Here is a 26,184-nt window from a genome sequence, read left to right as displayed (position 1 = left end):
CACTCGACGTAGGTAATTGAAGAGCTTCTCCTGAAACATTAATATGCGGACAGCACACAGCGAAAGTAATAAAGAAATTGCTGCTGAAATTTAAATATGCAGATCACACCCAGCAAAAAGAATGAACTTTTCCTGAAATTTAAATATGAAGTCCTGAAAATCTCGCTCATAACAGTAATTTCCCTTGAAACTGCAATGTGTTCCCTTGAAACTGTGATCAGTTCGCTTGTAACTGTGATCAATCCCCTTGTAATTGTGATCAATCCCCTTGTAATTGTGATCAATCCCCTCTTAATTGTAATCAGTCTCCTTCTAACTGCAATCAGTTGACTTGCAATAGTAATATGTCCCCTTGTAACTGAGATTAGTCCTGTTAAAACTGTGAATTTCTTTGTGAAGCTATGCGGGAGTTTATGTTCTTTTTATGTTTTTTTTCTCCTATGTTTTTTTTAATGTTTATGCTATGTTTTTTTCTCTCCTATGAGCCGACTAAAGATACAGTCAGCGATAGACCTGAAAATCATTACTCGCCGTGTGGCGAGTCAACATAAAAAGTGGCGACTGAAATTATGTAAACAACCGGTGATTTTTTCTCATCGATGTTTTTTTTTAAAAAAAAAAAAAAAATCGTTTAATGATAAAAGTACATCCATGTAGAAAGAGATTCTCGAAAGCAGAATTTTTATTTTTTTAATGTCACCAATCAAAACTTTGATCCTACCGAATTCATCAATTTGTGATGGAGAGATTTGTGTGAATAGTGAGTTATTTAACAATTCACATATTTCAAAGTTGTAAGGGATGCATTAAATGTCATTTGAAACCCAAAATATCTTTTACTTAAAGTTCTTTAAAGTCAGTATATTTAACTAAATTTTGTCTAAAATTTCTATTAATTTTATTGTTGAATTTACTTTAAATAGTGATAGATTATTTCTATTAAGAATTTAAAAAAAAAAATTAATTCAAGTAAAAAAAAAAAAAAAATTCAAAAAGTGATTATTAAATAAAAACGACTTGTGGACATTTGACACCGACTTAGTAGGTTTGAGAAAAAAATGCTAATAAGTCATTAGAGTCTACAACTGAGTGACTCCAAAGTCATTTGATTTTAAATTTGCAGTTCTAGTTGGCAAATAACTAAACGATCATAGACAATAATTTTGAGTTTCATAAAATAAATGAAATAAAATGGCCTTTGACAGACTAGTTATTGACTGTACCATATATTTGCCATTGTAAAATGTTGCAGTGCAAGAGTTTGTGCTAAAACGGCTTACATATTTGGTTTACTTTACACATCTTTTAATTCACATTTTAAATAAATGAGAAAAAAGACTTGGAAGTATGAAAATGGTTTATTTACATGCAAAAAATCATAATAAATACACCCATATAAGCAGCTTTCATGATATAGAATATGCTCAACAGGAAAGAAATTCACTGAAAAAGCACTTACATAAAACTCACAATATGAGTTAAAAACAACAGAAAATATTTCATAATCAAACAGCTTTCAAAAATATTAATTTATTTAGGATATTTTAAGAAAATATCATCATTATATTCTAATCAACTGACTATTTAAATATATTTTTCTTATTTTTTCATCAAATAACTATTAAATATGCGAATTATTTGTACGAAATATTTACTGATTTCTAAATAAGCTAAATGAGCTAATAAATCCTTTTAAAAACACTAACAGTGATGCAGTATCATCTTAGTAAAAAAGCATGATATACTTATAAAATAATTTTAACGTCTTGAAAACAATATTATTTTTTTAATATGAACTCTGCCTAGTTTTTTTTCGAAATAATTTGTTTCTTTTTTTTTACATAAAAATATGTTTATATTTAAAAAAACCCAATTATTTTAAGTTAAAAATTTGAATAGTTAAATGTTTCAAATAAAGTGCGAAAATCAAATTAATTTATTGAAATTTGCATAAGTAGACTGTAAGTTTAAAAATAAGAAAAAATAACAACGTATTTTTGTGAAAAGAGTAGAAAACATGTTTTTAAAGGAGAAGATAAACACTTCCAAAATAATATTTAGATAAATGATCCGAATTCAATTAAAAATTAAAACAAAATGTATTTTTTGTTATTAAAAGCATCATAATTAAAGTTTTTATGACTAGTTTTAAAACTGAAACATTTTTAGAATATAGTATAAAGCAGATTTTCCATTTGAATTATTATTTTCTGTTCGCTAGAAAAGAGTAAATTAAAAAAAAAAAACTTTTATCTTCTGTTAAATTATTTAATAACACGACCGGCGTATTTTCTTAAAAAAATTATTGAAGTAAAAAGAAAATATAGTCATATTAAGCATACATGTTTTTAAATAATTTATGCTTTTAACATCGAACATTATTTGTAATGGCTGAATACAAAACAAACTGAAAAATTACAAACAACAAAAGTTGCAATATTTTAAAAATGTTAAAGCTTTTGAAGCTAATAACGATATTTTTTACTGAAATTATTTACTGTAATTATTTACTGAAATTATTTTTTACTGACTATTTTTTACTGATTCTTTATGAAATAATCAATTCACGGCAAGAATCATAAAAATACATTTGAATTTAAGTTGCGAAACAACATTGTCTTTAATAATCTATTTTTTTTTAATTTTTAAATTTCAACACTTATTTACTTTCTCACAAAGTCCTTCTTTTGTTCAAAGTATCATAATTTTATACATGGCCTTTATAGTAGTTANTATTATATATTAATAATATTATAATATTAATAATTGTATAGTAAATTATATATATTAAGGTTATTATAAGTCAATTAGGTTTAAAATTTCATAAATTAGAATATATAATGTTTTAAAATTTATTTCCATATTTTCATGCTAATGTTCCTTTTTTTTTCGTAAGTATATAGTGTTATGCTTATGAAAAGACAAAGAATATTTCATTCTGATTATGGTAAATGTAATAATATTTTCTTTGAAAAGTTGAATTTAAACTTAAGATCAAATTGCTAAAAGGTATTTTGCCAATTTACATAATAGAATGTTACATCTAAAAGTGTCACAGATAACAGCTTTAAAAACATAATTTTTAAAACAGTAAAGGAAACAAATAACATCTGGATTTGAAACAGATGATAATTTACACTTCTCATTTAAAACTTAGTAATCAACTTCAAGTGTGAAACATTAAGATTAAGATAACATAATATATTGATGATTTCTTAAAACATTTCATAATTTTCTTTATAATTTTTGTAACTATTTCCGTCATTTAAATATTTAAGCATTTGATAATTAAAATAGCATAAATTAGAATATACAATATTTAATTTATTATATTCACATTATTTGTGTTTTCGTGCGCATAAACTTAGTATTATAGTATAGAAAACACAAAGGACATTTCGTTTTGTTTTATGGGAGCTACAACAGGAAAGTAGTATTTAAACTTAAGATCAAATTGCTAAAACGTATTTTTCCTATTTACATAATAGAATGTTACATTGAAGGGTTTCACAGATGAGAACTTTAAAAACATAATTTTCAAAATAATATAAGAAACGAATGACATCTAGATTTGAAACAAATGATATTTCACACTTTTTAATTCAATATTTAATCAATAATCAACTTCAAATGTGAAACATTAAGATAAAATGTTTTATTAAGGGATACAAATTCAAAAATTTGAATAGGAGAATATAGTGACAGTTATTTTGTAACACCCATAGTAGTTGTGTGAGAAATTCAATAAAGAACAAAATTGCAAAAGTTTGTTTTATAAGACATAGAATTAATAATCCACACAATTTAATTGAAGATAAACATTCAGAATTCCAAAGAAACATTAAGAATTTGAATTCAAGGTTGTTTAAAGTCTTGTAACGATTTTTACGTATGAATCACACATAGTATTTTAAATGGTAAGACCCATGGGTTATAAATTTCATAGTGATCGTTTTACTTCATACATAGGCTAAAACTACATGGGTGCGAAGAAAAAAAAGTCAATAACGGGCAAAATTGGAATGGTAGTGTAAGACATGGAATTAAAATTTTATTTCATATAATTAAATTAAACATAACTGTTTAAAACTTAAAAGCAGCAAGTTTAATTCAGGGATCAGGTTTAATAACGATTCTTATGCATGACTCATAGAAATCATCATTGTTGTTTCATCAGAAATTCATCATTGTTGTTCAATTTCTTATGCGTGTTAAACGTTAAATATTTAAAGAAATAAATATAAGTTTTCTGTATATCGTCAAAAATTACTATGTTTGCTGCATATTTATCGATACATATTAATCAATACATATTCTATAGCATTGTTGTTAAGCATATTTTGTTTATTAAACTAATTATGTTTTGCTCACTTAACCACATTAGATAATTTTGTCAAATAATGCTTGAAATTTAATAACATTTGGGGCACATAATAGTAAATAAAATAGTCGAATAAAGGTATTAAATAGTGTTCAAAAAGTTTAGCAAAAAAGGAAACAATATTTTTTAACAAAGTCATTATCATTATTATTTTTTAAATATATTTATATAATTATAAAATTTGTTTATAGTTGGTTATTAACAGTTTCAAAATGCGAGATTTATTGCTAAAATATAAAATAAAACATTTTAAGATACAATTTTTTAAGATAAAATTACAGAAACAAGTTTGACCGAATAAATATACTGGGACACTTATTTTTATATTTAAGAAACATTCAAATAAATTTTAAAGAATCAGATTAAAAATGAATAAAAAAGATAACAAAATTGTTCTCAAACAAAATATTAAATTACAAAACATTTTCTCCATTAAAACTTCCCTAAAATTTTTTAGAACTTATTACTGTTGCATACCATCTATCAATGTTATATAAATAGTGAGAGATGTCTGTGGAAAATATAATGGTTTCCAAATGTCCGTTAACGTTTGATTTTCATCAACATTTTTCAATTATGCTTTAATTTTTGAATGTTTCAAAATTAATGCAGATTTGGGCAACTTTAACGATTTAAGACAGATCTACGGCAGTTAATCTATTTTTAATCGAAGAACATCCAAGATTCTTGGAATTCTCACTTAGCCGTTATCAGAGGTCAGTTTCTCACGATCTTGATAGACAGTAGCAGAATTCTCACAGTGAATGCAGCTACACGAAACAAAACTCACCATTCCTGTAATCAATTGTAACAGTTAAATGTTTCGTAAATTGTTTCGTAATTGTTTTTGTTACATTTAATTTGTTAAATCAGCTTAATTTTTTGCTCCAGTAGCCCCAAATGAATTAAACATTTCTCTTAAACTTTATTTATCTCCGGTGTTTCCGAAAAAAAAAATTGTTTAGGGCTATTTAAATGGCCTATTTTCTATAGACTATACTTGTTTATGGAGAGCTAATGCACGTATATCTGTATATCTAATTTCTGTAAAAAATACTGTATTAGACAACATGTTGGTATTCTTACTATAGAATGGTACCTAAGACCAACCAATGTATTGGTGCATTTCCTATAAATGCGTCAATGTTTTAAACAAATATATTGATCCATTTACTGTAGAATATAATTTATTGCGCGGAGACATTTTATTGGTCAATCTGCTGTAAAAGATACGCATTGTTAATTATAGTATTTGCTTAAGATTTATAGAGGGAGATCAAGTGGGCATCTTACAATGTTTTTTTTCTTCTTAGAAGCTTTTCGATCACCATTAAATTCTTAACCCATGTAACAATATTTAAAAGCCATATTATACAATCACAGAGTAAAACTATTGAAAGCCATTTATATAAATTTGAACATAAACTTCATATAGTTGAAAAAAGTCTTGTTCAGAAGAAGATAAACAAGATAAATTCTTTACACTAATAAAATGTTTAAAATACAGAAGATTACAACTTATAAACACAAGTTTGGTTACATTTGGCGCCTCTTAATGCTTGAAATTTGTTTTGTTTCCCCGATTGCTTAAAGTAAAAAAAAAGAAAGATATTTTTAAAATAATATCTTTTATTTTATAGTTTCCTTTGAAAAAAATTCACATAACCAAGATATGCAACTCTGATATCATAAATTTAGATATGTATAGTTCTGCAATTTCTGTCTCGTTTTGTAAATTTAAATGTTTGTATAAAATATTTTTTTAAATAGCAACAATAACAATAATTTTATAATTTCTTCCGTATCTCTGATAAGGTACTCAGATTTATTAATTATTCTACGAAAATACAATTCCGATGCTTTAGATTTATTATTATATTATCTAATTTTATTTATATATTAATCTGTCAATATACAATTTCGATTAAATTGAAAAAATATTAAAAATTGCAAGCATGTTATATTTAGCTTTAAAAATAAGCAGCACTGTATCTAAATTTCTAATCCATTTATAACACCAACTTATAAAGTTCCTAAGTCAATTGATATAAAACCCAGCACTTCTAAAATAATCTTTTGGATATAAGTTCCTTTATTTACAAAATTATTCTTGCCACCTGGAACATATTTAAGCGCACATTTTTATTTAAAACTGTATTTACAACATCTTATGCTAATCTAAGCATAAAATCATTAAAATTGATTAAATTAAAATAAGGGAACACAAAATTTTTCACTTTAACAATAACAATTCATCACATTTCATAGAAATATATTAGAAAATGATATTACAGTTCATTGGTGACAGTGTGTTTAAAGAACACCATGATATGATAAGTAAAATGTATATTGAGCACAAAATGAGATATTCTCATCTAAGAGATAAAATTACGTCACTATATTTTAAATGTAAATTAATGTTTGAGAAATAAAATAACAAAAATACAACGCACATAAAAAAGTAGAGTTTCGATTTTGTATGCATTAAAATACACACAAAATTTTCTTTTTAAGGAGGTAGTGTAAAGAATGTGATTTTTTAAAAAAGAGATTAGTTTTTCATAATAATTATATAAAATATAACATAACACTCCTAATTTTGTTTTTTAAGTAACTTCCAAGTTCTAAAATCTAAGTGTTTTTCAGAAAAAAGAAATTGTTTGCATAAAAGTAAAACATGAAATATTTTACTAACGTTCTACTGTAAATTAATTTTTTGGAAGCTTACATATTTGCACAATGTGTGCAAACAAAATATTTTTACTTTTCTATTGCGTTCTAAAATCAATAATTCTCTTGAATTTAGATTGTTCTTAATAAAATGTGCGTTAACAAAGTATTGTTATAAAAATCAGCAGTTTTGGATATTTATTTTTTAAATAGAGTATTTTTACTTAAAAAGTGAAACATAAGATGAAATTTTTCAAAACCTGACATTTTTATTTAAAAATAGTGCATAATAAAATGTGCGTAAACAAAGTAAATTTTCAATTTTTATGTACTAAAAAATAAATATTTTTGGTAATGTTACCAAATACAAATATCTTTACCTAATGGGGAAAGCATCTAATGCAAAATGCGTTAAAATATAAACTGCGGACAAAAAATAAAACTTATTAAAATGTGCGTAGACAAAGAAGGGTTCCAATTTTTAAATTGCAACGGATTAAATATTTTAAGTAATTATTTAGGGTGCATTATATTTTACAAAATATTGTTTCAATAATTCAATTTAATAAAACGTATTATAATATGCGTAGACAAATTCCAATGTTTTTGTTCCTAAAGATTAAATATTTCAGGTAATGTTACCAAATAGAGTATCATTACCAAATGGGTAAAACATATGGTTCAAAATATGCACACGGCACAAATGAAAAAGAGAACCACTCCGAATAACTTTTGATCTCATGATCGGATCTTCACGCTCCAAGATTCAATCTTATTGGTTTGAAGGAGTGATCTCAAATATGCTAACTAGTAAGTGCAGACAATATTTTAATTTTCGGAATCAGACACAAAAACATACTTTCTCTCAATAAACATACCCTTTTTCGACGGATTCATATTCCTGACATGCAGAATATTGAAGGTAGATGCAATCTGAAAAATATGGTCCAAATAGTTTGATCAAGCGAGCTGTCCAAAGTTTGTCCCCTTAATGTTATTTTTTGCGTATTTCGTTATATCTTGATAACTTTGTAATAAAATTGAAAAATTTTTGCGTAAAATTATAAAATTCATTTATCTAAAAATAATTCCATGCAAAAAATAAACTTTATGAATTACTTCTTATTTTTTATCATCTAATTTAATAATAGTCAAAAAATTTCGAATTGTAAGGTATACAAATTTTTGCATCATTTTAAGGAACATAATTTTACAAGGCAAAATACAAAATTTGAGCAAAATCGGTCAAATAGTGCTGAGAATTTGAATTTAAAAAAAGTCAGCTATTTAAGGTGCCAGATATTTGACTAAACAAATTTCATATTTGTGTGCAATTTTTTTTAATCGCTTAAGAAGTTTAAGATATAACGAAATACGCAAAACGTAAAATTAACATTAAGGGATCCAAACTTTGGAGCACTCTCATGACCAAGCTATTGGGACCATATTTCCTGATTGCTGCTCTTCCCGATATTTTTGGGTCAGAAATCTGAATTTGTCAAAAAAAGAGATGTTTATTCAGAGGAAGTACGTTTTTGTGTCTGATTGTATGCTGTCATTAATTAGTATATTTTAGGTCATCCACTTGAGCCATTAAGATTGAATCCTAGAACGTAAAGATCCGATCATTAGATCAAAAGTTACTCTGGTGGTTCGTTTATTTTTGCCCACTGTGCAGTATAAATTGTTACTGAAAAATAAAACGTAATGAAATGTACGTAAGCAATGTAGAGCGTCAGTTTCTTAAGTTCTTGAAAAGAATTAGTAAGATATAATTAGATTTAAGGCATTCAATGTACAGAAAATAAGTTTTGAGATAAAATGAAGGTAACTGATGATATATTATGCATAGATATGTACAAAAATAAATAAAGTAAATTGAATAAATTGTATTAGTTTATGTATTATCTTTGATCCTCAATCGAAATGAAATATATTTTCTTATTGTAAATTTGTTGTGCTATAAATACATTTTATTGCGCAAACAGTAAGTTTTTTTCAAAAACATATTACACAATATTCTAAGCAAAAAACAGCATTTTAATAACGAATTAAATGTTTTTACAGTTTTATTGTGTTGAAAAGAAACAATTGTGTAAAACTCTTTGAATAGTTTTTGATGTTAAAAAAAAACAAGTAAAAAAAAGTTTCGCTATATTTTTATATAAATATTTAAGTTAGCATATAGTACGCCTAAAATTTCAACAACAAGTGAAATCTTTCAGAAATTCAAGGCAAATAATACATAGTTACAGCTGAATATTAATAAAATTGATTGCAATTATAGCAAAAAACTTTCATCACATCACCTTTCAATTCACCAGTAGTAAATGCAATTTTTATTAAAACAAGTATATTTTAAAATAAATACAAATATTTTACATTATAATAATTTGCAAATAAAAATATATAATCGAAACTCTACTCTTGAAAAAAAGAAGAATCTGGCTAAATTTAATAAAAAAGTTAAAATAGACTCACTTGAATGAAGTGATAGTAATATCAAAAAATATTTTAATACATTATGAACTAAAACTGTTACATCAGTTTAAATAATTCCAGGAGAGAACACAATCTCTCTAATCATTCATCTTTTATATCGAGATTTTTTTTTAACACTCGAAACTGATCCAACGTAAACTTTACAAACGGTAACAGTCTATGTTGAAGCTTGGCATATCTTTCCTGCTATAGGAATATGTCGCTGTTCTAAGCTGTTGTGGATCAGCCTGAATCATTGAATATCCAGAACTGGTCTCCTGTCAGCTACTAGTACGGGGTGAATCGGTTGTAACCACTTCGGTACACGGCAGCCTAATTACAAAACAGAATAGTACCCGCTTAATGTCAAAGGAAAATCCTCTTGAGTAAAATACATTTTTTTTTGTACAGGACATCCCGGTGTTTTATGTTTCAATTAGGGAGAAGCCAATATTAAAAATCGGAATCATTTATCTTATTAAGAAACATCGGCATGTAACGAAAACAATACCAAAATCGTTGTACCCTTAACTTCATTATGTAATCAGATCGTGTAATTTGGTATCATGTAATAATCAAGATATCATGTTACTTGTCATATTAGGTGCTTTATTTCACAAAAAGTGGGCAAAGTGATCAAAATATATATATATAAAAAAAAACTGAATTACTCTTGATTTAATAATCAGTTTTTATGCATTAATGTGATATCTTCATGTTACGGGAGACATGGTTTGAATAAATACACGGAGAAAAAAAACTGTGGTAAAAATACTGTACTTGCATGGTAATGACATTTCTATTTATGAAAAGACTACTTTTGATTTAATATTTTTGAATTAAACAGTGTGCTGAGTTTCCCTTATCTTTGAGGAATAATCCTGAAATGATCATTTTTTAAGCTGAATAGTGAAGAAAATCTCTGTTGTTTCGTTAAATTTAACATATTTTGCTGTGTAAAATAGTTAGAAATGTACATGAAAAAAATATCTACGGAGAAAGTGATGTAGGTTAGTTTTTTTTAGTAAAGTTTTGTCGGGAAACAATAACAATAGAAATTTTTTTGTTCAGTTTTGTTACATATATATGATGAACATTACTTGGAATATTTTCTGTGTAATTAGTAAGTTTAAATAGCTACTAAATATAATTCACAGTGATGTTTTAATTAAGTTACTTTACAACATTGCAGGGTTAAACAGTCGATTAAAAATATTCAAGTAAATTAAGCTGACGAAGAAAAACCAAAACATCTGCAATCCAAGACTTCTTGACTAGTCAAAGTTTAAAAATTTGGTTCATGTATAAAATATATCACAAGTTACAATTCTTTTGTACGAGAACCTAAAATTGTGCTATTTTAATGCTTTACTATGGATCGTAATTGTTGGATTAAAATTATTTCATTAGCTCAGTGGCAGTCAATTTGATTCCTACCACATACTGGTGAGTAATAGAAGTTTTCATAGTGGATGGTATTGAATTTTCCGCTTTAGGCCTATAAGTGCTGCATTAAATTAAATTCTATGTATTTTCTAAGCGCAATCAGAGAGTAAATAAAAATAATAAAATTGCTTACTTTTATCAAACCTGTAGTAAAACAAATACTTTGCTGTTGCACTAAATTAACTTTAATCGGAACCGGTGGGTGGTTAAATTTTTTTTCATGTTATAAAGAAACAGAAGTCTGTGGTATATCAAAAATTTACTGTCTCAGCAATTGGTAGTTTTTCTCAAGTATGACGTATACAGCACGGTGATCAAAAATTTCAAAACTGATATTTTAAATGTGTTTTTTATAAATAACTACACAGTGAAAAAAAATCTGGTGAATTTTATTTCTGTTTAGTGAAGACATTTCCGGTAATAAAAACGTAATTTTGGTTAATAAAACCAAAAGACACGGTATTTAAACCATTCATTTGCTGTTTTTTTTGTTCATATGGTAAAAGTTTAGCGAGAGTTTTGTTTTTCAAAATTATGGCCCTTATTATATCACAATAAGTAAAGAATACATAACTGAAAAGTAAATTTAACCAATTAATAATTTTAATGCCATCCTCTTAGGTATCATGATGAAATTATAAAATTTTACCGCATTCACCAAATTTTATCACAAATCATATTGTTGCCACATGTTAATTTCAGCAAAATCATTACCAAAGCGCTTCGGTAAAAAGTACGTGCTTTGTGATGTTCTAGTAGAGCCAGAAACGCGGTAAATTTTACCATATTCTGGTAATTTTGTCCATACTTTTTTCCCAGTGTATGTGTCGCGACAAAATAAATTTTTTTTTGCTACCACTAAAGATTAATAAGCTTGATTGGCCAATGTTTAACCTTCAATTTTTTGAAATGCTATAATACATCATCATAGTCATTAATAAATTAATCATTGCTTATAAATAGGAAAAAGTAACTTTATTTTATCAACTTTTAGTAAATTGAAATTGATATGAAAGGTTTTGATTGTAAGTTGAAAACTTTTATAAATATTAACATTACAGCATGCCTAAATAACCATTTCTATTTTTTTATTTTTTAATCAACAATTTATTTTTTTCAAACCTGATTATATTCATGATATGAATATACTGTACTCTTCTTTAAAGATTTTTGAAAGCGAGATCAGGAAAATTAATGTGCTGTCAAAATGCAATTAATACACTACATTAACGAATCACAAACCTATTACTATTCATATGCAGTGAGATGATAATGCTAATAAATGCAATATTCAAATTCAGCAAGTCATAAAACAGGCACATTGTTTGGGCAATGTGGATGTTTTACAAACCAATTTATCTTCTACACCAACAAACACTATAGACATGCAGGTTTCAAAATACCAGTTCTGAATTGATGAAATCAGAATCAGCAATTATCTATTAATTAGATATTATTTCAAATTTGGAGGTTTATAATTTATGTTAATGCCAAGAATAATTTATGCAAATATTAAGACAAATTTATGTATACACAGTATCTAATTATTTAGTAGGAACTATTTAATTTAAGGATGTAAATGAAATATTTCTTCAGTTATTTTAAAAAAAAGAGAAATATGTGTTTTTAATTCTTGTTTTGAACTCATTAATTAAGTTTTATTAATTTTAAAAGTAATGTAAAATTAATTAGTATAATTTCAAGTGCGCAAATTTATTAAATTGTTGTTTATTGTATGGTTCAAGTTCAGAATAAGCAAATTCAATACACACCTTTAGGAATTAATCAGTCACAGAAATTTTTAATGATTTCCAATTACACTCATCTGCAAATGCAGCTTTGAAATATCTTAAGACATCTGTTATAATTAATTTCATTAGATGTGCTTTTAGATGTGTAAATATTACTTAAATTCTTAGAAAAAAAATTAACATTTTATTCACCTGATTCTGAGAACTACAATTCGCCCTTTTTTCTAGAAATATATTACTAAAATTTCATTTCGGTACTTTAATTAGTTTCAAAGAAGAAAGAAAATGTTTTAAAGCTGTTTTTGGAGAATGGAATTTACTTTCGTTACCCTAAAAGAAGTTGAAGGCAAAATCCTGTTTCAAATGTTTTGGTTGAAATTTTGAGGTGTTTAATCTTTAATAATTTCGAAACGAAAGTTATTGTAGAAATATACATGAAAAATTCCAAATACGTTTATTATTTTTTCTTATTTGGATGTATTAATTCTGATATCATCAATTAATAAGCACAATGTAAGTACAGAGTTTCAATTTTCCTTGTGTGCTATAAGAAATTAAGCACTACGTGAACGAAACATGCCACCAAAGCATGCAATTAATTTCTTAAACATATATTTAATTTGAAACTTTAAAAACAATCATTATACAGAGCAGAATTATGTCATAAAATTGCATATAACTACATAAAATTGCAAATAATTATACAACATGCATAACTTTAAAAAGAGTACATGGATTGTTCTAAGAGACTTTGATTTCTTTTCAAGACACATAATTTTTATCGGCCTATTAAAAATGCTGAAAAATTTGATGTAATTAAAATTATTATTCGTTTTGTTATGCATTGCATACAGCCTTAAATATTTATCTTTTATCGCGTTTGTGAAAATTTTTTAAGCTTGAAAGATGGTTTAAATATTATTCAAAGAAGCTAAATGAATAAATAAATAAGAATGTAAGTTGCAGATTTGTTCGTATTTATTTTTATTATATACTTTTTATGTAAGTTAATATTTTCCTTTTTAGTAGCTAATTGTAATAAAATGTTTCAAATGTTATTAATTCATTCCTATTGGATTTAATTATAATTAGAAAAATAGTTTTCTGATTTATTTAGGAGAAAATAATGTTTTACTGAAACTAAATTTATGAATTATGTTCTCTTTTAAAATTCACGAAAAAGAACAAGATATTTAGGAGTAGTTCGCATTATAACAATTCATCTGTCATATATGCTAATGTCTGATAACAATTCATCTTTATCAAAGCAAAAGTGAAACTATTTCAGGCTATACCTTTAATAGTTGAGTATAACATTTAATTACTCAAATCATGAAGCAAAACTTCTAAGATAAGATATTAAGATAAGACAAATTATATATTTTGCAGATGTATGGTGGTTTCAATATGGTGGTTGTGTAAAGTTCTCAAAGAAGAGATGGTGTTGAATATTGGAGTAAAAGCAATGGTAGACAATATAAGGGAATTTTTTAAATTTGGTTGATTATCTCTACAACTACACGACAGGGTTTGTGAAGGAAATTTGGTCTGAATATTAGCTCATATAGTGCTATAGATATTTCATAGTTATAATATGCAATGATGTTCGTGAATAACATTAAACTGAATTTAAAATGGGAGAAGTGATGCAGAATAAAAAAAGGCTTATATGGAGTGTCTATTTTGCAGATATATAGACATCTCACTGTTATTGTTTAAATTAAAGCTCAGCGTAAGCAAAAACTACCAGAAGTTCTGGAGATAATTGATGAAATTTTGAAATATCGTAAATTTGAACAATTTGCACTTATTTATTTGATAAGTGTAGATATATAGGTACAGTTGTAGAAAAATGGATTCTTTCGACTAAAATAAATCTAATCTCTTTTAAAATGATAAGAAATATTTTCAATTGCATCGCTATGAGGCAATATTTGGTGACGTTTAATCTGATGTTCAATATTAGAGATGTTCAATCGAAGAAAATTCTAGCCGCGTCTGTTGTGGAGCTAATATAGGTTATAGTGTCAAAGAAAATTACGTGTGTCACACTTTACACACTGTGTCACCTTTAACAAGGTAAAAAATCGTAGCATTTTAAGTTGGGAAGCATAGACCATAATCTGTTTACTGGTTATGTAAATGAAGTGAATTACAATTGATGCATCAAAATTAGTTTATACATGATAAACACGATATTTTTGTAAAGCTCGTTTGATCTCAAATTCAAAAGAAATGAAAATAAATGCTTGTGAATACAAACGCGGAAAAAAGCTCTTGTTTTAAAACTAATGCTGAGGCGAAATGGAGTTGTGGGAACTGTTGATTTGAAGTGCGGGGGCAAGTTCTTGTCGAATCCTCTGCAACTGGTCATTTCCTTGGAGATAGAGTTCACTGTGGGTACTGACTGTTCTTTACTTTTTAAACTACCGAAAAACACGTTATTCTTTTCCTGTCGTACTTTATATTTAATAAATACTTGTGTTCCGTCTTCTATATTTCAGTTTATATATTTCAGTATAATAGCAGAGTTCAGCCTTAATTAATACTCTCTAACCTCCTTTGAAATTTCAATAGAAAACAGTTATAAATTGTCATCATTGCCTCTTATATACACCATATGATTTTTATTTATGGGTGGAATAAATATTTTTTTTCTCTTCCCATAGAATATGTAGATAAATGAAGTACAGACTTGTGTTCTGTTTTCCAAAAAAACTAATAGCTTATTTTGCGTAAAATGAATTTTTTAAAAGAAAATAATAATATAATTCCAAATTATTTTTCTCCTTTTTTTTTAAATCTTTTGGTAGTAAGTAGTATTTAAAAGTTTCGATGGAAATATGTTGAGGATAACGTTTTAATTGAAGCTCTATATAATAATTTGTTTAACTTGTTATCACCTGAATCAGTAACCAACTACTCCAAAAATATCTTTACTCTTTATATAAATATTTCATTGCTAAACAATGACAAACCAGAAGGTATAAAAGGGAAATAAAATTTCAAAACTAGGAAAAAATATATAAAAATGTCAAAGAACATAGTGCTTTAAAATTTTTTACAATTTACAAGTAACTTGGAGTTTCTTTTTTTAAAAGAAACAGTCATTATTTTTTAAGCCGTCTTCATTATAGATGATGAAAAAATAATTCTAACTTTGAGATTGTCAATGTTTCGCAATAAACATTTTATACTACTTATTTTGTGATTATTAATCTTTTTAATGATTTAAAATCACGTTTTTTACTGTTTAATTTTCCTTAAGTACATTTTTTATTTCAGATTAATTTGGAACAAGATTAAATTTTTGTTTTGCTTCATAACCTGAAACATGCTTCGACTTTTTAACTCAAAAGGTAAATCTTATTTCTTCACTCCTTTTAGGGCTTTTATTTATTTGATCGAAATGTTGAATAGTCATTTTGCTAATTGTTTTTATATTTTGAATACTAATTGATTGATCTGACCCTTACATCAAAATATATTTTTTGTTAAACAATATGTAAACATATGTTTTATATATTTTGTTATACTGTACACTTACCCCGTATCCAGCGACTGGGCCTATGCTATGGCCTAGGTATGGGTCAGCATATTCCCTCCCATAGCTGTAATACAATGATGGAGATCTAGGAATAAGAAACAATGAAGAACAGTTTTTAAAGGCAAGGGCCATGCTCTGCTTTTATTTGCACACCTGCCTTATTTTTAAATATATTACATTTTTTAAACCAATGAACTCTTTTAATTCAATAAATAATGAGTTTACATGTTGTGTTTAAGGAAATAGTTGATCCCCTTTTTATCTTTTAAATTTACTTGGAAACCAGCGTATACCTTGTGCACCTTTGTATGAGGACTGTACTGTAAAATCCATTTTTATCGGAAGACGCTGCGGAACAAAATATCTGATATACCGTAATTTTTACAGTTAATAAATACGGAAAATCTCAGAACCATTGTAATTAAATATATATTATTGTTCTCGACGGTAAAAATAGATTTTATGAATGATGCACCCAAAGTGCCTGTACTTTATAGTAAAATTTGATCCGGGACTTTTAGCAATGACGAAAGTGATTTGGAAAAAGAAATTGAAAAATAAGAAAATTTGAGAAGAATTAAAAAGCCAACTATGAGTTTTATCATTTCATTTAGTAAATTAATGTCTAGGGCTTATTTAGTGGAAAGAATTGTATAAAAAGGAAGTAACACAAGGATTATGATTCTAAGGATTTGATTGTGGTAACCAATGTAATTTGTCGATTAAACTTATTTGTAACTTCTTCAGTGCTTAACGTTTGAACAATTACTCTCACTAGTCAATTATTTACTGCTATTGTGTCATAAACAATCTTTTTAAAGTTCATTCATGCACTAAATTTATTTAGTAAACTTTCCAGTGATTCAAAAATAAATTGCGATAATCCCTTTCCATATTGAAAAAAAAGTTAAAAAAAATTACTTTTGGATCCAAATAAATTTAAAGGAGAGTGGCAGTGGAAGAAAAATTAAATTTTATCATTGTGTTTTTTAATAAAAAATGTAATTAAATTTTTTAAAATTAAAATCCCCTATATTTTCAACAAACTTTCCCAATTGAAATCCTTGAGTTATTTATAGATTTAACTATATATTTAATTATAGATTTTTTATATTAAACATAACTGTACTTTGAATGTATTCCAGTCGTAGTTAAAGGTTTGTTTCGTTAAGTAGAGGAACAAATACTGGAAAACATGCTTGAGAAAACTTTTAAGCTGACCTAATCTTAAGTAATAAAAGTTATGCCTTGGTCTAAATTTTATTTACTGTTTCGAATGACTAATGGACAAGCTATTGGTCTTTTTCAAATTAATTCAAGAAGGTGGGGCTTTCGTTTGACAAGGGAACAACCTCAAGGGTGAAAGTATATAGTAGTTCAGATCCCCACGATTAGTTGGCAGCAACACTTATCCGTGTATCCATTTCCTCAATTTAATCATAGATTTGAAGAAGAAGGAAATTTTCCCCAGACCCCTGTACCGCTAAGCGACTAACCGCAAGACTTTTCATTCCACAGATTTCACTAGCACGTATATCGCATGTACTCGGTGGGTAATGGCGGAGTCGAGGATCGAACCCCGGCTCCTCTGGACCGGAGTTCGATTTTCTAACTACTGACTTACCATGGCTGCTCTAATTTAAGTTTCATGTTCAACGTGTTATTTTACCCCTAAAAGTGTTCATGTTTAATTTACTTACAAGTATATAATTTGATTAAAGTTGTGACGAAGTGACAAATAAAAATTTCATTACTGCATTCGTCATTGAATTTTCAATGCGTCAAACGACTTAATAACTTTTGACACTTGTCACAGTAAGTGAAGTGAAACGATTCATGGATATAGTAGCATATTTAATTTATTAATATGCGGTTGAAATATTTCATTCTGAGTGCTCTGTTTAAAGTTTTATGTTGCAAAATTACTTGGAGATAAAAAGAAAATTTACGAGTAAAAAGGCATTGTTTATAGGTTTAATTTCAAAGGATTAGGGGGATTACTTTAATAGAAACTCCTGATGGATTTTCCTACATTTTTATTTCAATAGAGTAATGGCAATCTATTTTCGCATTATTGTTCCACATTTTGTGAACCTTAAGATCAACCAACTAATGTCATCATTTATTATGATTCGATACATTTAATATATAAATTCTATAAAAAAGATATGTATAATAATAAATATGAATATTTCTAAAAAAAGTATTGCGTTGATTTCATTTTATTTGCAATTAAAACGTATACTTTTACGGCAGGTGTGCATAAATCTGCAGCCTTGCTATATAAAATCATTACAAATAAAATGTCAAGTCCATATAAGAGTACAGTTTATACCAGCGCAAAACAGATTACATAAAATTGATAATGAAGTTTCACATAGTGATACACAATCAAATACATTATAAAAAAATTGAGATCTATTTCGCTAAAACTACACTAAACAGCTTTTTTCTAGCATTCGTCTGGTGTGCAAAATTTATTTGTTTCGAAATGCTCGTAAACAAAAGGTGAATTTCATGCACAAAAATGTCACATAAGCATTCCATCTATGCATTTCTTACATTACAAAAAGGAAAATGTCTATTCTAAAATGCATAACAGAAAAGAGGGAAGAAAGCAAAAATGCAGTTTTTTCTAAAAAATAATATATATATATATGAAAAAAAGAGTGCATTTCAAAATGTGCTAAAGTAGAAATTTTCCTTTCTAAAAGAAGTAGAAGTTTTTCCTTAAACTCAAGCAAGCAACAGAAGCACATAGAAAATGATTTAAAAGGTTCAAACGAAAAGAAAAAAATAAACTAAATTTTTGGAGAGAAATGGTTCTTACCCTGCGACAGCGGCGTATGATGCTACTGGTTGAGCTGCCGCAGCTGCTGCTGCGTAACTTCGAGCTGCTGCTGCTGTGTAAGCTGCACTTGCTGCATATGATGCCTACGGTAATAAAAAAGTACATAAGCGAACACGTAGTAGATTATTTTTAAAATCGAAATTACAGTATATTATTTTGACAATATTCAAACATTTCATAAAATACAACTTAAAAGGAAAATGCAAAAATCAACATGGTATTTATTTTCACTGCAGAGTAATGAAAAAAAAAACTTAAGTGTATTAAATAGTCTTTATTTGAAAGAAATTAAAGCTATATGTTTCATCAAAAAATATTTAATACGTAATATTTGAAAATAATTATAATACACTACAAATACTCTTTATATTTAAGAAATATGAAAAATGTAAATAAAGGGAAAACAATAAGCTTGAAATTTTTTTTAAATGAGCTAACAAGCGAAATTGCACTAATTAAAATTACACTGTTTTTTTTCAATCTAATCACTAACAAAATCTTATATCTTTTGCCAAATGTCTAGAATTTAAAGAATAGAGTTGGCAACGATTTGTCAGACGATATTAATGGCAGATCTATCTGCCATTACGATCACAGACGGCACGTAAGGTAATCGGATACTTTGGAGAAGTTCTTGCAGCTTAAGAAAGAGGTCATAGCTACTAGAACCCATGTCAGGTGAATACGAAGGGTGCAATAACATTCCTACCATCGCAAGGAAGTCACAGCTTTAGGAATGTCGTGCAACATGAGCATTGTCGAGCAACTCGATAAAAAGATAGTTGTTCTTTGAGCGGATAAACCCTGGTCAGTTAATTGACGGTTAAAGTAAGGTTGAACTCCGACCCACCCCAGGGGGGTATACGGAGATAAAAGTAAAATTATTACAATAAAATTTCTCTAAAAACTAAAGTTACAGTAAAATTTCGCCAAATGACAGTGGTGATGATCAGTTAAAAGTGGATTAACAATGAAGTTTGACAATTAAAAACATGTGTTAAAGGCAATGAAACCCAATAGCGCCGGTGTAAATGTCGAGAATTAAATGATTATAATAATAAGGAAACAAGAGATTAAAAAAAATTCTCAAAACTAAAATCAATGAAAGCTAAAAGTCCAAATAGTAAATGTCTAAAAGTAAAAGTCTGACTAGAAGTCTATGAAGTCTAAAATCAAAAGTAGATAAAAATTCAAAATGTAAGGCTAAAAGTTGATTAGTAAAAATTAACGATGACATGCTCTATTGTTGGTTCATGACTGGGGCCAGTTGATCTGGGGCTAGAATGTCCTCGAGGGTTTGTTTAATAATTTGAGTCACAATTTTCCTGCAGGTCAATATAGCGAAGAATTGATGTTCCTCTTCGCAATTATTCATGTGGGTTCCACGAAGTGCNCGCATACTTGGTCAGAATTCATGCAATCCTTGATAACATTGCGATGCATTTTTGCTTTGTATCGAACTGTTATCAAAGTTTCCGGGATTTGAATTCACGACCACTGATTACTTTCTTGAAAGCTTTAATCCTTTGATGCAGAATTTTTATTAAGCATATATTTCCTACTTTTTTCACTATTTTTAATTAATTTATGTCAAAATAAGTAAAAAATATTATATTTAGCATTTTAATATTTTATGGTTATGAAATACAGCATGAAACATCAGTGTTTTTTTTCTGAGTTAAAGGTATAATCTTCCAAATAGGGCTCACTTCCAAACAATAATTTTTCAAATTTGCACTTAGAAAAAGTTATTAATCAAATGATTAATTTTGAATATCAATAAAAAAATTCAAACTAATTTTTTTTGGATTCTATATTTTAGTACAAATATAATTCTGATAATCTAAGAGATTTTTTTAGTAACTATTAAACTGTTTTTTATAAGTAAAACATATCAAACTATATTTTTACTTGTAATTAGAGCTTCAGAAAAAAAAACGAAAAAAAGGAATTTTNTGAATATCAATAAAAAAATTCAAACTAATTTTTTTTGGATTCTATATTTTAGTACAAATATAATTCTGATAATCTAAGAGATTTTTTTAGTAACTATTAAACTGTTTTTTATAAGTAAAACATACCAAATTATATTTTTACTTGTAATTAGAGCTTCAGAAAAAAAAACGAAAAAAAGGGGCACCGGTGTCACATCTGCGCCAAAGGGTTAAAGTAGTTAAAGAGTTATGTCACTAATAAATAGAAAATTTATTTAAAATCACACTAAATAATTTATATAAAGGAATTTTTTTTTAAAATTAGGAATTTATATTTGATGAACAGGAATTTTTAAAAAGAAACTCTGTTAAATATTATCAACACTTGTTCAAACTTATGTAAATTAATTTATCTTAAACAGATGTGCATTTAGCTAAATGAACTTTCCTTAATGTACCTCTTTGTTAGTTTCTTTCCTAACCTTGTTTCCTAGTCGGTGTGGTGTGTAAGATTATCGCCTCTACGGCTATTGCTGAGTTCGATTCCCATTGTTAAAAGCTGGGTTCGGATCGTTTCACACTTTTTCCGATTGCGTATTAGAGGTTTGGCTTCTTTTATTTATTATTTTTATTTTATTTTCATTTATTATTTTAAAGTAATTTCTCAGCAGAAAAAAATTCATGTCAAAATAAAGAAAGTAATACATAGCTTATTAAACTTTATTTCTGTAAAATTACTTCAGTGGACATTTTCCTATTTTTTTTACAAGAATCTTTCCATTTTTAATTCTCTGTAATTTTACGTGAAACTCGTGATTAATGATTTCCACAATATTTTCACAGAACAGTTTTTCAGAGAGCTCTCACCGTTTGGCGGTATATACCTCTTAATAAACTGTTATAGGATTAAGCATTCGAAAATTATTTTTTTATAAAAATTTAACTAATTATATTTCAAAACAAAGGTAATAATCATGTTTGTCTAATAGTTTATTAGATAAACATAATAAATTAACTTATTTCATGCAACTTATATAATTTAACTTATTTAATCAATATTTAATGTATCATGGTATAAATTCACACTAAAATACTACAATTATACTAAAATAAAATTAAAAGAGAAATCTCTTATATTTAATAATTGAAAAATATTGAAAAAGGAAATTATTATTATCGTAATTTTTCATACTTTCTTTTATTTGTTTAAGTTTTAATTCATTCTTTCAGTTTAGAAAAGTATACAGTTTCGTAGAAATGTTTGAATAATTAATCATATTTTTTTAATATCTGGAAGTAAAGTTTTAAAAAGTTTAAAGCACAAACATTTTCTGTATCCGGGATAATGATTCCGATATCCTTTTGTAGAATCTTGCTTACCGGAAGTTGATATCTCTCAGCTCCTGCATAAGCCAAAAATGGATCTTGGTAAACTCCCCGATGCAACATCAGCCTGTAATGTAGAGCGAAACAAAAGAGAATATTTTAATAACTGATAAAACTAACGAAGCTTTTACACTCTTAACACTCTGTTTTTGCTATATTCTGTTTCTTCTTAAACGTGAGAAGTTTCAGTTTATTTTTGGTAACTATTGCTTATCCAATTTTCAAAAGTTAGTTTTATCAATTAGGTGTTCGCAGATATTATGCAGAACTACTTTGATATTTTACACTGAGAAAAAAGCATGGTCAAAACTACAAAAAAATGGCAAAATTTACCTTATTTCTGGATTTTATGGAAACATCAAATAGCTCGGTATTCTACCAAAGAGCTGTGGCAAATTTTGGTAAACAATAAAACATGGTTTTAAAATGCGTGGTAAACTTTTGTAATTTTGTAATGATTAGAGTGTGGCAAAAAACCAATTATTCGATAAAATATACTTTTCAGCTTTGTATTTTTTCTAAATGTGCGGTAATATGAACTACAGTTTTGAAAACCAAAATTTTTGTAAATAGTTACCATATGAACGGAAATACTATAAATTGAATGGTTTAAAAACCGTAACGTATATTCTAGTTTTATTAACCAGAATAATATTTTTATCGAAAAATGTCATTACCGTACTACTGGATATTTTTATCCGAGAGTGAATGATTGTTTAACATGACCAGAATTTGAAATAGAGAAACTTATTAAGTATGCGATTGCTCTGTCTATTAGAGCAAATAGTTGTAAAATCTGATAAAGAAGGAAAAGGAAACGTGCGAAATACCTTTTATGACGTGGTGGCATGATTATGATGACGCAAGAAGATGGAAGCAATCTTGTCGATTATTAGGGATTTTATTTATTCAATACATAAAATAATCAAGTTTGAAATTACAAATATTTTTGGTAAAATTAACAATAAAATATGGCTTTATAATGCGTGGTAAAATTTTGTAAATGTTGTACCTCAGAACGTGATACATTAAAACATGGCATAAAAAACCTTTATTCGGCTAGATTTACTTTTTAGTTTTATGTTTATTATTAAATGTGTGGTAATAAGAACTATAATTTTGAAAGAATATCCCGTAAACTGTTACCGAATACCCGATATTTTGTTTTCATTACGATAATTATGTTTTTGTACTAGAGCATTATCATGCAAGTAGGCTAATTTTACAATAATTGTTTTTTCAGTGTTGATTATTATACTTGTGTATTCGAAATTTTAAGAATTATCCGCAATTTCATTCCTGTATTTTAGAGATTGATATATTCATATCCCGAAGCTATTGAATACAAATTAATAAAGCATTAAACATATTACTCTGGGTGTGTTAAAATTAATAGAATTCTGTGCTCTCTTTTGAAATTAATAAATGACAAATTTAAGCGAAAGTTTTAAAAATATTTAATTTATAAAATATTAGAAATTAAATAAACATACCTTGTACGAACATTAAAGACATATATTATTACTGAAGCTCAAACAAGTTTTGTTTATTTACAGTATACAATAGCATTATTTATGAAATGTAAGTAATCATGAAATTAGTCATGAGAAGATTAGTTATTTCCCATTTCACTTCATTATTTTTTTGAAACTTACATTGTAAATTTTTACTACCTTAATTCTGTTTGAAAATACTGCAAGCACTAGAATAATTCATTGGCCTTTTTTTAAATTATCATTATTATTCTTTTTTTTTAATTTTCTGCTATTGTGGTTTCAGTTTTTCTCGAAATTAATGATTCTTAAAACTCAACTGGTTTTTATTTTATAAACCAGTTATATTTTCTGGGCTGCTTTTATTTTCTGAGCTTGCTTAATTTTTATAACGCAATAAATTTGGAAAAAATTAGCACATGAAATTAGGATATTAGGAATATGCGAAATTCAAAAATTTGGTTTATACCTTAATGCTCTTTTATTCAAAATTAACTTTTTTCCCTTATTGAAAACTATAATTCTTTGATCTATTCTTAATCTTATCTTGATTTATTATTACTCTATGATTCTTTGCGGTGATTTGTTTTGATAGATAAAAAATTTTTTTTAACAAAAAATTTCTTTTCTCCTATGAATTTTCTTCAAGTTTTCGCGAGTAATCATACAAATAGTAGTTTTTTATAGATTTTCAAATTTGCTTCTTTATTTTTTTACCTTCTAAAACTTCTTTTTTTAGTGAGTTTGACAATTCCTTCGTGATTTTTTAAAATATTTTTCCAAATTTTTGCATGCTGATTAAAAAAGGAATAAAATTACTAGAAACATTATACTTTAAAAAATCATCTTTAAAAAAATTATTTGAGTTGGCTTTTATTTGTTTACAAAAATGAAAGTTAATCCGTAAAAGAAGCAAGCTTTAATCTTTATTAATTTTTATTTTGTAATGGATGAAAAGAACTGTATGAGGACAGTTTTCCATCAGCTTAACCATCTTATGAAAACCAAAAGAAAAAGATAAACTCACTCATTAAAAAACTTGACTTTAAATAACCATGGGTATAATTTCTTTAAAAAAATCGCCGACAATATTTACCATAATTCAAGCACTTCATTCAGAGCTTAATTATTTTTATTTTGTCCTTTCTTGAAAGTAAATGAAACTGATTTTGTAAAAAAAAAAAAAAAAAAAAAAAAAAAAAAAAAAAAAAAAAAAAAAAAAANAAAAAAAAAAAAAAAACCTATTTAATATCATATTATATATAAGTTGAAACTTATAATAAAAAGAAAATCATAAAAATTGAATATGAAACTGATAATAAAAATATGATTTTGAACTGATAATAAAATAAAATAAATAAAAATATAGTTTGAAACTAAGAATGAAAATAAAAATAATAAAAAAAATAATTTCAAACAGATAATAAAAATATAATTCTTAAAAATATAATTTGGAACAGATACTGTAACTGATCTGATAATAAAAATGTGATTTTGAACTGATAATAAAATAAAATTAATAAAAATATAGTTTGAAACTAAGAATAAAAATAAAATTAATAAAAAAAATAATTTGAAACAGATAATAAAAAATAATTCTTAAAAATATAATTTGAAACAGATAATAAAAACGTAATTAATTAAAATATGATTTGAAACTGATAATAAAAATATAATTGAGAAAAAAAAATTAAACTAATGTATTTTTTTTCTTAAAATTTGGAAAAATCTTGAAACAATTTTCATATTTGCTTACGGCGTGTAACTATGGAGAGCTGTTGCTGCAGCGGCTGCAGTTAGTGGAGATGGGTGGCGTGTAAAGGCGGTTGCGAAAGCTCCTCGGGCACGTCCTCTCTGAATAGCAACCCCTCTTAAAGCAGCCACTAAGATAAATATAAAATATTAATTCATAATTTGGTGGATAAAAAGAACTTTATAAACTTAAATGCAAAAAGAAAAATAACGTTATAAACTTAAATAATAATAACCCTAAATATACTTTCAGTAGTTCAAAAATAAATTTTATATCTTTAAAAATATCAAGAAAAAACTTGTGTTATTGTATTTTAGTAATTGAAAAATTCAACTCTTGTATTTATTGCGTCTGAAGAAATTCAAGTAAAATTTTAGTTATTGTAAAACTATGTATTTTCTGTTTACCTGAATTAGTTTTAATTTTTAAACTTCAACAAAATCGACAAATACATTATTTTATACAACTAAAATTACAAATTCTTACATGAC

General features: G+C 26.5%; 1 protein-coding gene across 3 annotated transcripts in view; it reads right to left on the bottom strand.

Moving 5' to 3' along the window:
- Positions 1 to 9,675: 9,675 nt before the first annotated feature.
- The window catches only part of LOC107444238 (RNA binding protein fox-1 homolog 1-like), a 298,304-nt gene continuing 281,795 nt past the window's right edge, over positions 9,676 to 26,184 (bottom strand). For 2 of the 3 annotated variants that reach the window (XM_071177682.1, XM_071177681.1), the window contains exons 7-11: positions 25,697 to 25,823; positions 22,388 to 22,514; positions 19,107 to 19,210; positions 16,277 to 16,361; positions 9,676 to 9,865 (exon numbers count right to left, since the gene is read on the bottom strand). In XM_071177682.1, coding sequence (XP_071033783.1) covers positions 9,821 to 9,865; positions 16,277 to 16,361; positions 19,107 to 19,210; positions 22,388 to 22,514; positions 25,697 to 25,823 — 488 coding nt within the window. In that variant the 3' untranslated portion in view covers positions 9,676 to 9,820. The remainder of the gene's footprint in view (positions 9,866 to 16,276; positions 16,362 to 19,106; positions 19,211 to 22,387; positions 22,515 to 25,696; positions 25,824 to 26,184) is intronic. The other variant, XM_071177683.1, reaches the window with a different exon arrangement.

This window comes from Parasteatoda tepidariorum, chromosome 2 (genome assembly GCF_043381705.1).
Source record: "Parasteatoda tepidariorum isolate YZ-2023 chromosome 2, CAS_Ptep_4.0, whole genome shotgun sequence".
In the NCBI taxonomy this organism is placed as follows: Eukaryota; Metazoa; Arthropoda; class Arachnida; order Araneae; family Theridiidae; genus Parasteatoda; species Parasteatoda tepidariorum.
The sequence above is the reverse complement of the archived record's forward strand: the minus strand, read 5'-3'. Positions and strand labels throughout refer to the sequence as shown.